Below are 13,009 nucleotides of genomic sequence, written 5' to 3' on the forward strand. Positions count from 1 at the left end.
TATAAAGTAATTTAAAATATGAAAAAAGCATTAGCCTGACGTAGCACTCAGACATAGTACAACACCAGCTGGTTTGCTAACTAACCATTTGTAACGGCGATGGTGTTCAAATGTTTGAAATTGTCTGTGGTGATCCAGAATAACAGAAACAAAATGTGCATGTTAACATTTGTGAACAAATCCATGAAACTGAAGTCAAATTCAGAGTTTTTATTGACGACCTGACAGGACGGCAGATTAAACAAAGCCTGAACAGAGCGGCGGGCCAACAGTCACACCAAAGAAAACTAAACTAATAAATAAAATAACACAGACGGTAAAAACATGGAGGTGACGTCCAGGTATGAAAAAATAAGCCAGAGAGAAAGTGCCTGTGTTCTATCTGAAGGCCACCAAATGGCGATAGCTGTAGCTGCAAAGACTTCAGGCCCTATAGAGGTGTGTGGGCTCTGTGTGGGTGATTAATGACACAGGTACAAATCTGTGAAATCTGGACTCGCCCCGTTTCAAAGAGGTTACGTGAACTGCTGTTCTGCAGTGACGATCTCACTAACCAGCAGGTGGCGTCAGAGTAGGTACGTCCATCTTTTTGCCGTCCGTGCCTAAAACCCTGACAGGCGTGAGGGGAACGCTTTTGTGGCGTTAAACAAGTTAAGTTTTTAATTCTTTGATCTGAAGAAGAAACTGCACCAAGTCTGAACTCAGAGACAAACAGTTAGCAGGTTTTCACCTAAAACGTCCTCCTGAGTTTTAGGTTTGTTTCCACAGCAGATTTAAGAGAAAATACAGAAAACTGCCTCGACATCACGGCCGGGGTGGTCTGTCCACTCGTTGTTTGTGAATGACGGCAGACAGAAAAATCTGACCAGCTGAAAATAAAAAGTTCCACAAAATAATTTACAGGTAAAAGTTTTATATTAAGACTTTAGTTCAAGTTTAAAAAACTGAGTCACTGCAAGTGAAGAGGACAAAATAAACCAGTCAGTGACTCAGAAGCTAATCTGTGGCACATGAAACTCAACATGCGTATACATTTGTTCCTTTAAACCAAATTTTTTGGTGATTAAATCGGTCATGGCTAATGTTTAAAGAAAAACACAAAAACTCAGTGATATTAAAAATTTTTTTTTACGTGTTTAATCCAAACTTTGATGTCATAATTTGGTCAAATGTCACAACTGTGACGACCGTTTCCGATGACGCCTTGATCACCTCGTTTTAATTTGCTGGGAAACAAACAACCACTCGGAGAATCACAGGATCTTATTTTTCCTTCGCAACTTCAGACTGAATATTTAGGAGGTTCTGGTCAAACTGGTCCCAGGAAACACCAGTGAAAGGCTTCGGTGCGCCGTTTTTAGCTAAAGCAGAATTACGGAGCCGTCACATTCGAGGTTAATAATGGTCTGACGTGTCACATCACCATCGGCTCCTTCAGTAGGTCCAAACAGCCAAACCCTCATTTTTCTGTCCTCGTCGTGGGAACACGAAGTCATGGTTTAACTTTCACGGCGCCAAATCACAACAACAGTCGCCTGAAGGTGCTCATCAGGTAGAGCCTACAGTAATACATACAGCACAACAGCACTCAGATGTTTTTCTTTAATTTCATCTCACTTTCAATAATTTGGAGGAAACATCCATTCTTAACATTTTGTTTCATCCTACTCTGGGATCTTTGTGATGTCACAGAGGGCATATCCTTACACAGAGCCAGCAGCTTGGAGTCGTTTGGTTTGTATGAAGTCAAATTTGTCCAAGTTTGAGAGAGGCAGGAATCATCTTTCCATTTGTTTCAGGAACTTCAACCGCAGCCACAGGAGGAGGCGGGGTTAACAAGCACTGGGGTTAAAGGGGGAGGAGCTAAAACATTTTGTTTCGGACCGTGTGACTGCTTGGAACAAATCAAAACTACGTGTTCTGTGCATCGGCCCAGAGCAGCTCTCTATGACTCACAGTTCAGACGAACTCCTCTTTAGCTCATCCCATCCCTGAAACAAACCATTTTAGCCCCTCCCCTTTAAGACTTTCTTCTGAGTGGCCAACTTCAGGAAGCCTACAGAGGAGGACCTGCGAAATAACACAGCTGCAGAATCATAGGTCGTTGTTTCAGCCACAGCTCCGTCTGATCACTTCATCGTTGTCCGATATTTATTGATGGTTAATAAAGACGAAGAGCGCGTCCTAAAGACCTTTGACCTGTGAAACAAAGGGGAAGCTTGGAGGTTTTGCATCGAGCGTGACCCCTCACCCGCCCACCGCAGACACACAGAGGAGTCCGACGGCATGACAGACGACGATGATGGCGGCGTTACTGAAGAGTCTACAGGAGGACACAGTCTGAGTCCTTGTCTCTTCTCCTGGATTGCTGTGCCCCCTGACCTCTGACCTGGAACACCGTAACAATAACACAGTGTAATCACCTCATATCACGGTTATTATTATCACATTACTGAGATCAATAAAAAAGTGTTTAGAAAAAACCTTTTTTTTTTTGCCTCATGATGACTGACATTAAAGTGGCAGTCAGAGAACTACTTATTCTAATATTTCATGCTCGTCTTCGTCTTCTGAACGTTGACTCAGATGTTTTAAAGTGGACATGAAACTATGTGCATGAAGGCTCATTGACACCTGCTCCCAGACACTGATGTAACAAATAAGTGCTTAAGTTTTAAAAACGGCGCCCTCTCCTGTCAGTACGGAGCGTGACATCATGTGGCTGGCTAACAGACTCCGCTAACTAGTGACAGGATCGATACCTCAGAGGAAAATAAGGACAGTGAAGCTAAACCTCGGTGTGAGGGGATCACTGTAGCGCTGCAGCAGTCAGTTCATGTTAAAGGATCTAGTGTCCACTTTACTGTCTGTGTCTGCAGCAGGAAGTGGCTGTTTGGCTAAAATCCAGTTGTTAGCTGTGATGTTAGGGTTTGTAAAACACTATAAATGAGGTGCTGCCCACAGTCTGCTGTCCTGTCTCCAGGTGAGCTTACCTGCTGCACTGAACCCTGTTGCTGGAGTTGCTGCTGTTGCTGATATTCCTCCTGCTGGAGCTGCCGGGCCAACTCCAGGTCACTGAGGGGCCCTGGGGCCCCGCCCTGTTGCTGCTGCAGGGACACTGCCACCAGGTAGTCCTGACACCCACAACAACACCCATCAGAGACGCACTAACGGGCCAAAGTGCTCGGTGTCAACGATATCACCTGGTGAGCTCACCTGGTCGATCTGCCGCTGCTGCTCCTGGGCGCTGGCCGGCAGGTGGGGGGCGGGTGGAGCTCTCTCAGGAGGATGACACAGCCGGAAATCGGAGTCGCAGAAGTTTCCGTCCCCCTCGACGTTATGAAGCGACTCCCAGACCACAGACTCTTCCTGCAGGAAGCCCTGATCCGTCACCAGCAGGTACAAGTGCCCCTGAGAGAGGAGACAGCTGCATTACCACCCCCACCCTTGTGTCTGGTCATGGTACTGCAGTGTGTACCGCCCCACCTTGTGTTTGATCATGGTGCTGAAGTGGTTGTTCCTGAAGAACACGGAGATCTCGCCCTCTCTGGCCGTGGCATTGAGCTCACACAGGCCATGATACGACAGCTGAGTCGCTGTGGACTCCAGAAACTGCTCCGCCACCAGACCTGCCCGGCACAGACGTGCAGAATTATTATGTTCAGGCCGTCGTGTACATGTTGGGTACTGTGCACAAACATGTTACCTTCACTGACTCGACTGCTTTCTGCAGAGTGTTTGTAGTCAATGATTTTCTCCACCAGTTGGTTGTAGCTCAGTTTGCCCACAGCAGCCACCATCTCTGGACTCTAAACACACAATCAGGAATTTTACATCACTCTGCCACCTGTCCTGTGGGCGGCCACAGAGAGTCTGACTGATCACGCCATGTGACAAAACATAAAAGTCCCACATGGACATTAAAAACCTGCAATCATGCCACTTCACTGTGAAGCATCATCAACATTACACATTATACTTCAGACAGACAACGAAGGAGAGAAACACTTAAACTGATGTCAACTATGATATGAAAACATGTTACCACCGAAGATGTTCACGTGTTACTAAAATATGACAAATTAACATCCGATAAACTAAAAGTGTGTCGCACTGTGCTGTGCAATATGAATGTTGCACGCTTGACAACCACTTCAGTAAAAGTTCAAATCTAAAATAAGAAAACAATAAATCACGCAGCCATTTTTTTTCAGCTCATCTGAAAATGGGCTGTGGGGGCAGCAGCAGGGAAGCAGGGACGTCCCTCTCCACGCCACCTCCAGCTTATCCGGGGACACGTCAAGACATTCCCAGGCCAGCCGAGATGAAGTCTCTCCAGCACGTCCCACGTCCAAGCCAGGGCCTCTTCCCGGTATGACACACCTGGCAGGAACACCGTACCCAGGAGGCGACAGCCTTAGCTGCCTCCTTGTGATGTGGAGGAGTAGTGGCTCTACTCTGAACCCCTCATAACGACTGAACTCTCTCCTAAGGCAGACCCCGTCCTCCTGACGGAGAACCGCTGTTTTTAACTATGATCTTATTCTAACAAAGAGAAGAGATTAACAGATGTGTGACGTTTGTCACCAACGATGCACTATCTGGTGGCAGATAGCTGCATAACATTTAAGATGATATTTTACCAGCATCAGGAATAAATTAACATTTTAACAACTAGATTAAACGACTAGTAAGTCTGGCACCGACCAACACTCACTATTAGTTACGCACATCCCTCATTCTTACTGGATAACTTTATGACTTCTGTTACGGCCCTAGCTGGGCATGTCCTACCGTCTCGCCTGCCTTAGATGCCACCTTTTCCTTTTGTACAGCTGACTCACATCAGCAATTAAAAGTATTTAAGGGCAGAGAAAGGTGAGCTCTGGTGCCAGAGAGCCATGTTAGTGGTTGCAGCTAGTGAGCTGTATCTTGTGATTGTTTGCTCCTGCTCGGTGGAGAGGAGGGTGTTTGGTCACTAATCTCTTTTTGACTTACTTTTCAGTTTACTGACCAACGCTTGAGTTTTGTTTCTTTAAATGTTGATAGTGGCTTGTCCGTCTCTTTTAGTTCAGTTATTAATAGAAGCAGTCAGCTGTACAAAAGGAAAAGGTGGCACCTAAGGCATGAGAGACGGTAGGACACGCCCACACAGGCAACTCCAGGAGGAGGCCCAGCTAGGGCCATAACTTTCTTCACACTTTTTTCAGACAGTTTATTAATAATCATCTTTGTTAATACTTTCCTTCATTTGTTCACATTTTCTTTCATTCTATAAATATTCTGTTTTCTAAACAGCCTAATATCCTTCTGTCTACTGTGTTGATAATTTAATGTCAGAACATTAATAAAATGTTCTTGCTTAATCTGCAGCTCTATCAGCCAATCAGCTGACGGTACCCAGGGGAATCCCCCTGGACGAGCCAATCACATGCTTCATCATACAGAGCATTTTATCCAGTGCTCACACAGGTTCAGGAGAAACTCTGTGGTTTGATCCCTTTCTCAAGGGTACTTCAACAAGCAGACTGGAGGAGTTGGAGGTCAAACCGCCAACCTTGCATTGTTAAAACCTCGTTAAGGACCTGGACAGTCCTGCGTTTACGCTCACACACACACTCACCTGAGGGTCGACCAGCCAGCCGTGGTACAGCGGGATGTCCAGCAGGTCGAACACGATGCACTCGGGCGTGTATTCAAAGTCCGTGACGCCGGTGAAACGCACGTTGACGTCCAGCCCCGTAGACAGCTTCGGGAGGACCGCCATGGCGTCGCTCATGTTCTGCAAACACACACGCCCATGTTATGGTCTCTTCCCCAAAACGGCGTGCTAATTGAAAGCGTGTATGGGACGCTGAGATCCAGAACCAGCATGTCCATGTGTTTCTTTGGTACCTGCTGGAAGTTGAGCTCCATGCCGTCGGTCTTCTGTCTGGGAGTGACGGACAGCACACACTCTCCTGAACAACGCACACACAGGAACATCGTCAGTAGGACAGCCTGCCACGACCTGACCAGCTCAAACACTCAGAGGTGAGAATCCCGGTGTAACCCGACGTGTTGCAGACTGTTTACCATGTGACCCCCCGCGGACGGTTTTCATTCTGGACAGCTGTGCGTTGAGCGAACTCACCATCTACTTAACGTTATGTAAATTCAGTGAGCACTTCTATGGACAGGCCGGGAGAATGAGAACATAAAATATTAAACACAAAACTACAAAAAATGTTGGACATTCCAACACCCAGACGGGTGGGACCGAGCCTTTGTAGGTGTAAACTGCCCTAGCCGCTGTTAGCTCTGTCCATCAGTGGCGTGTTGCGGGCAGAAGCCTGCTAGAACTTTTGACTCTGCGGTGTGGGCGCCACAGGAAGGTTGTTGACTCATCAGAAGCAAATGACGTCTGTGCCACAGCGTTTACGAGCGAGCGCCCCGCCTCCTGTTCATGCTACGCGGCACGTTTAATTTCATCATCGATACATTTGATACATTACCCACAGTTGCTCTTACCCAGGTGAGCCATCAGGTCCTCGGTGGTGACCACCTCAGTCTGAGCAGGAAGCTTGGCCTGTGGCGCACACACGCAGACACGTACACACACAGAGTTACAGGTCAGTTTATTTATAAACTTTATCAAGTTTCTGAGTGCCGACGTCTCCTCTTCTGTCCCTCACTAAAAAAAAGACCAAAGCTATTTACAACGACACAGACGTCTGCACAGTTACATCATTTTAGAGTGTTCTGATTGGTTCTCAGAGGAACATCTGAAATCACGTTCGACATAACGGTTCATCCAAAGTGTCTCATTAGCTGCACAACCATCTGAGGCCAGCGGCCACCACAGGCAGAGCACAGGTGAACCCACAGCACTGGATTCAGGTACACCACATGGTTCTAACGGTTAACTTCCTGTTGCCACTAGGGGGCGCCGTGAGTGTTACTGACTATTCTAGATGCGTCCAGGTGTAGACCCCACCAAGCAGGGGAAGTCTGGGAGACAGCTTATAAAAGCTTCATGTACTGCAGCGCCGCGGACACGCTCTTCCAACGAAAACTCAAAGGCTTTGTGATTTAATGCTGCCGCCGCCGCCTTCGGGGCGACGTGACCAACTGTCACATCAGCCTGGTCCAACATCTGCCAGGAGCTGATCCTGGTACTGTGACAGCACGCATGGGAACTATCCATTATCAATAGAATCTATACTTATTGATCAGATTCGTTATCGATTCTCTGCTTTGAGGGTGACCGTCATCACTAAGCAGCACATCAAAGACCTTAATGCAGATTAATTTCATGCTGTGGACCACATGTTTGTTTGTTGAGGCTCGATAACGAATCTGATCAATAAGTATAGATTCTATCGATAATTGAATCAGAATCGCTAAATTCTTATTAAGTCCCATCCCTGCTGTCACAGTACCAGGATGAGCTCCTCGCAGATGTTGCACCAGGATGATGTGACAGTTTGTTACCTGTTGAAGTTCTGGTGCTAGCTGCTAGGCTCTGGTCTGCATAGATGTGGGCACAGAGCTGAACTTGTGTTTCTGTCCTGGGTGCAGGTTCCACTTTAGCGTCGCGCTCGCGTCCTTTTGTGCAGTAAAAACAATTTCAAGGGCCTGAACTACTAGGAAACGGTTCTCTCATGCCTTCTGATGAGGCCAGCTTCCCTGAGAACCAAAGCCACCTTTCAGCTGCCAGAAATCTGACTTGAACCTTTCCCGGTCTTTGGTGCGAGTCTGAGGGTCTGCATAAAAATGGAGGACAAATTGCGATGACAACGACGAGCTCAGGCCGACCGGAACCTGGGAGCTCTGAGCCCAGCCCTTCGAAGCAGCTGAAACACGTAACACGCAACTCCAGGTTCTTATGTTACCATGACGACGCAGACAGGAAGCACACTGCCCTAACCTCCTGAAGGTTCTCAGGTAGGTGTTTGCATACCTGCGTAGTGCAGCTTGTTGTCTTAAGATTTGTATGCTGCAGCTGGGTGGAGCTGAACATCCACCTGCTGCTACGCCCTTTAAATGATGGCGTTCTCACCTTCCAGCGCAGGAACAGCGTGTTCATGATGGCCAGCAGGGGGCAGGGTCCGTTCTCACTCTGGGTGATGATGGGTGTCTTCTTCTCCTTCCAGGTGATCCACTTCACCAGGTAATACGCTGGCATGGAGGGCCCAGGCTCCGGTGCCGCAGCAGGAGGAGCAGCAGCACCCCCTGTGGAGAGGGGAAGAACTGCAGTCACACTCAGCTAAACAAAGTTACATTTATTTGGAGTACTAATAGTGTCATCTCAAAATAAACCCAGAGAAGAAGAAGTGCAGTCCGGACAGTTTCAGTAACATGGACGCCTCACCGGCAGCTTCCAGCGCCGCCTCATCCTGCAGACTTGGGACCTCAGTGGATGGCGAGCAGCCCTCCGCGCCCAGCGCCGAATACGACGACGACAGGCCGTCCTCCACGTCCAGGGAGTTTCCTGTGGTCGCGACCCCATCCGACAGCTCCAAGCTGGGGATGGAGAATGACGCCGAGTCCGTGGACTCCAGCTGGTCGTCTGAGCCACCCGCCGTCGCCACCGAGGAGCTTTCCTCCACATCCAGACCTGTAGACAATAAAAGCACCATGAAGGATCCTCTGGGCATCTTAGGCCCGCCCCTCACCCCTGTCTCCTCCTCTACCTGGTCCTGCCTCAGCCTCCGTGGGTTCCTCTGTGGTGGTGGCGATGGTTAGAGTCATGTTTTCAGATGACAGACTTGGCGATGATTCTGGAGGTGTGGGTGTGGCTTCTTCCTCCTCCTCCATTGGGAGCTTGGCGAGCGCAGGGCTATCAGCGGCGCCACCACTTGTGTTGGGGACGTCAGCTCTGAGGTGCGCTGGTGTCACGGTTAACGTGCATTCTTTGGAGAAAGTCTGTGAGCTGAAAGCCGGCTCCTCTGATCCGCATTTCATCACCAGGTCAGCAATGGCAGCAGCCTCCTCCCTGGACTCCTCCATGATCAGCTGATGACTTCACAAGCACGATTCCGTATGACAACACGTGGAGAGAGACGACTTAGATGGACGTGGTCATGAGAGAAACTCGACCTCAGCATTGGGTGGCTTTAAGACAGCAGGAGGCGCTCCAACATGGCCGCCGGGAGACTGTCACAAGAGAATGATCACCTGCCCGCCGCCTGCCAAGGGTGTCGGAAAACAAACACACCGGTCTACCTGAGAGCAACCATGGCTGCAGAAAATCTGAGCAGAGAAGAAGAGACGCAGCACGGCCCTCTGACATCAGTCACACCTGAGGAGGAAACACAGAAGAACAAGTTAGCAAACACACGTGCGTGCGTGCGTGCGTGTGTTGTGGGGTTAGCTCAGAGCTGTGTGCAGCCATGAGGCTGATTTAAAGATGGATTCCGAGTGACGGTGCAGCGTCACCTCCATCCACTAGTTTAACCTTCTGTCAGAACTGTGACATCACCGAAACATCGTGTGCCTCACAGGTGTAAACTCTGACAAACATCTGCACACTCTCCACTTGATGGTCAACACTGCACATCCACCCTCAGCTGTTTGAACGGAAGCAGCTCCACCCCAGCTGTGGGGTCCAGCTGTGACCGTGAGAGAAGCAGGGGTGTGGCTGAGAACGCAGACAGACACCTGGACCGCTGCTGTACACCTGAGCTCTGAGGCTGTCAGGTGACCTGTACCAGGGGGCGGGGGCGGCTGCTTCACCCCGAGGATCGACGTGAAGGAAAGTTGTTTCCCATGATGCTCCTCAGCTAGGTGAGAAGAGTTCAGGGTGAACACGCAACTGAAAAGCGGTGACCTGCGCGCGTACACACACGGGTGGCAGCCTCAGCTGACCCCGGTACTCCGGAGCGGCCGGTTAACCCCGACATCCGCTCCCCCCCCCAAAGGTGGCAGCTTACCGGGTCCAGCGCGGGTCCGCGGAGAACGCCGACGCTGGCAGGTGAACGTGCATGCTACCTGTTTACATTTCTCTCCGCCAGGCTCATAGGTCCCGCCCACAGTCCGTCACATCCGCTGAGCTTCAGCAGCCTACGCTACCTGTTAGCCAACTGGCTAGCTGTGAACTTTTTCTGTCGTAAAATTGTCATTAATGTTCACGTGCAGCAGCTCGTGAGGGCCCGGAAAGAAACGCAGAGAAACCAAACAAGCGGAACTCCGAGCAGAGCGGGAAGCCGCTTCAACACGGACCGTCCAGATGTTACACATAGCGTTAGCTTAGCATGAGCTAGCTGGCACTGACAGCCAAACGCGATATAATTTTTTTAACTTTAAGTCCTTTTTGGTCTCTGAGCGGGGTAGCATTCACAGTCACACCGGCGCCCTCACCTCTCAGCCCGCGGGCACGCGCTGTCGGGTTCGGCCAATCACAAACATGAAGAAAATAAAACGCTACAAACAAAATGTGACGTTTTCACAGCTTCAACTCGGCTCGTACCTCCTCTGACAGAGCAGAACTTCTACTTTTATTCACAACGGGCCTCGGTACACGTCACGTCCGGTCTCACCTTCACTCCCTTACCTTATTCCACAGAGTGCGTTTCATCTGTGGACCACGGTAACATGGGCGGGCGGTGCGCTCACCTTTGACTCTTTACTTACAAACCCCGCCTCCATTACCGAGGCTTCACGAATCGAGCCGAGGTGGACCGAAAACTGGGCAGGGAGAGGGGATCCAGTTGACTCCGCCTCCAATCAAACCAACTAGACGTGGAAGTGTTTTGTTTTGTGTTATTAGAATTTTTTTTATTATTTCAAGTACATATACAAAAATGGCAACTAGAGCTGCACAAATTCAATGGATACAATGAATTGCCAGAAGGAACAATGATTACAGTAACAATATAACCACATAAAACAGAGATAATGAATGATGACATTGACATTGACCAAGATGCAAAATTGAATGAAATGCTGCCTTTTAGATAAATAAAAACAAACAACAAAGGGTAAATATATTCTGTTTCAATTATCCAATTCAGTGGGAACGTGCTTAAGAATATTGTAGAGTTTTTGTGCTTTATTTCCTTCCTATAGTTTTAAGGATTTTATATATAGTTTGTTATTTTCTTAAACAAATTCAAACCTCAGGGATGTTTTTGTAAATCTGCATTTGTACATTAAAATAACATTCTAACTTAGTTCTTCCTTCTTATTTTGTAAAAGTTGGCCAAATGTTATGTTATCTCTGGAGAAAGTAAGAGGGACTGAAGACATCGTTGGTTTCATCCATTTTTTTTCTGACAACGTTGTATTTTATTCTATTGTATATAGTATCTTATTCGTATTATATAGTATTTTATTCTAATCTTATTATCTTATCCTATTCCAGTGTTTTTCTTAATTTTTGCTACTGTATCTTTGTACTGTCCACTTTCTGCTGTGTGGAACTAATAAAGATTATCTTCTAAAGGTTATCTTAAACATCAAGCCAGAATGTTTGTATAAAACAACAAGAGACAAATGAATGCTCTGTGCTTTCACTGTGGGCTGTGCAAAATGAGCACGTGTTATCATCAATATAAAATCGTAGTCTAAGTCATTCTTTATAAATGTCATCAAATGTGTTTCTTTTGTTTTAGGGGGTAGAGAGAGTTTTAGACACACTGTTCAGAGTTTGTTTTTTATCAAATTTGTGTAGGATGTGGTTCCTATTTTGTCTCCTGGGGAATAATTTACCCATAAGACAACTTCTTATCAAGCTGTTGTTACAGTTCTCTTTTCTAAATGAGACGTTCCTTGAATTGTGGGACTATAGGTTGGTGTGCCGTTATGTAAGTCTTTGGGTAGTGCTGTGTGTAATTTGGTGATATCTGATTTTGAGAGATTAAAATTGTGTTTAGTACAGAATTGATTATAATCCAATAAGTCAGCATTAATCTCCATTAGATCAGTCATAAAGTGTATATTTCTCTTAAACTTTGTAAAACAAGGATTTTCTGTGATATATAAAACATATCTGTTATTCCATAATATTGTGTTATGGACGTATAATAACTTCCTATATCACAGTATTTGTAGGTGGAATTCTGACAGATAGAAGGGAAGCTTGTTAACATCAAATTGTGTGATAAGAAGAAAGTTTAGGCCACTGATTTTACTGAATAAATAATTACTGGGATGAATCATCGTGTTTGCATTTCAGCCAGTCTATTTTTAAGGTCTCGTTAAGGCCGTGGAAGTCAGTTTCAAACCTCCATCTTTGTATCTTTGATCAAACAGGCTTTTTAATGCAATGAGGTTTATTTCTCCAAATAAAGTTGAAGTTTATTTGATTGATAGCACTGGCATGATCTGATATCGTCGTGTTGGTGTTGTTCCCAGATCAACATACTAAATGTTGTTCCAGGAGCAACATTGCAAGTGACCAATCAGAATGTTGTGACGTCATACTTTTGCGACTTCGGGAAAAACCGCCATAAAACAAAAAACTGTACTTAAGCTGCGAGAAACCGCCTCTGTCCACCGATCAACGGACCCTGACCCTGACCCTTTAATAAACGGTAAGCAGAATTGATATTGTCCTTGCAACACTGGAATTTCATAAATGCACGAATGGCTTGGCGCGCAAAAGAATAACGTCACAACAATGTGATTGGTCACTTGCAATGTTGAACCTGGAACAACATTTTCATGATGATCTGGGAACAACACCAACATGACGATATCAGATCATCCGATAGCACTGACACAACTGCTGATATTCTGGTACAAGCCACAAATTAAGTTTCTGAATTGAACTTCAAAACCACCGTGTTCAAGTACTGAATGCTCCACTGAATCAAAGCTTTGTAAAAATCTGCAAATAGTATTGGAATTGAGACGATAACTCCTCGTCTCATTGTGGGCTGGAGTGCAAGTTTGAAAGATTTCTAAAGTCACTCGATGTAAAAGTCCTTTGATGTGTTCCCAGAAATGTTTGCAGAAATCTCCCATGGGACCATCCAACCCGGGGCTTCGTTAGGAGAAAGACGTCCAATCACTGCATCAATATGTA

The 13,009-nt window shown here is 46.8% G+C and overlaps 1 protein-coding gene across 4 annotated transcripts; it reads right to left on the bottom strand.

Annotated features, from left to right (window-relative positions):
• Window positions 1-195: 195 nt before the first annotated feature.
• On the bottom strand, window positions 196-10,656 carry mindy1 (MINDY lysine 48 deubiquitinase 1). 4 transcript variants are annotated; one of them, XM_003457227.5, is made up of 12 exons: window positions 10,535-10,656; window positions 8,676-9,283; window positions 8,354-8,599; window positions 8,042-8,214; window positions 6,511-6,568; window positions 5,896-5,960; window positions 5,624-5,782; window positions 3,707-3,809; window positions 3,487-3,629; window positions 3,217-3,411; window positions 2,994-3,134; window positions 196-2,389 (listed from the first exon to the last, which is right to left on the bottom strand). In XM_003457227.5, exons 2-12 carry the CDS (start codon window positions 8,989-8,991, stop codon window positions 2,324-2,326), a joined length of 1,665 nt encoding a protein of 554 aa, XP_003457275.2. In that variant the 5' UTR covers window positions 8,992-9,283; window positions 10,535-10,656; the 3' UTR covers window positions 196-2,323. The 4 variants fall into 4 exon arrangements, with proteins under 4 accessions (XP_003457275.2, XP_005462017.1, XP_005462016.1 ...); XM_005461960.2 differs by having other exon boundaries at window positions 10,451-10,580; XM_005461959.3 differs by lacking the exon at window positions 10,535-10,656 and adding an exon at window positions 10,342-10,496.
• Between the last annotated feature and the right edge of the window lie 2,353 nt (window positions 10,657-13,009).

Source organism: Oreochromis niloticus, linkage group LG22 (assembly GCF_001858045.2).
Source record: "Oreochromis niloticus isolate F11D_XX linkage group LG22, O_niloticus_UMD_NMBU, whole genome shotgun sequence".
Taxonomy (NCBI): Eukaryota; Metazoa; Chordata; class Actinopteri; order Cichliformes; family Cichlidae; genus Oreochromis; species Oreochromis niloticus.

What these genes read in the sequence shown, in the direction of transcription:
- mindy1 (XM_003457227.5), bottom strand. Translation starts at nt 8,991, where the DNA reads ATGGAGGAGTCCAGGGAGGAGGCTGCTGCCATTGCTGACCTGGTGATG. An exon ending in GGAGGCTGAGGCAGGACCAG is followed by an intron (nt 8,600 to 8,675) that starts GTAGAGGAGGAG and finishes TATTGTCTACAG; the next exon opens with GTCTGGATGTGGAGGAAAGC. An exon ending in TGGAGCTCAACTTCCAGCAG is followed by an intron (nt 5,783 to 5,895) that starts GTACCAAAGAAA and finishes GTGTGTTTGCAG; the next exon opens with AACATGAGCGACGCCATGGC.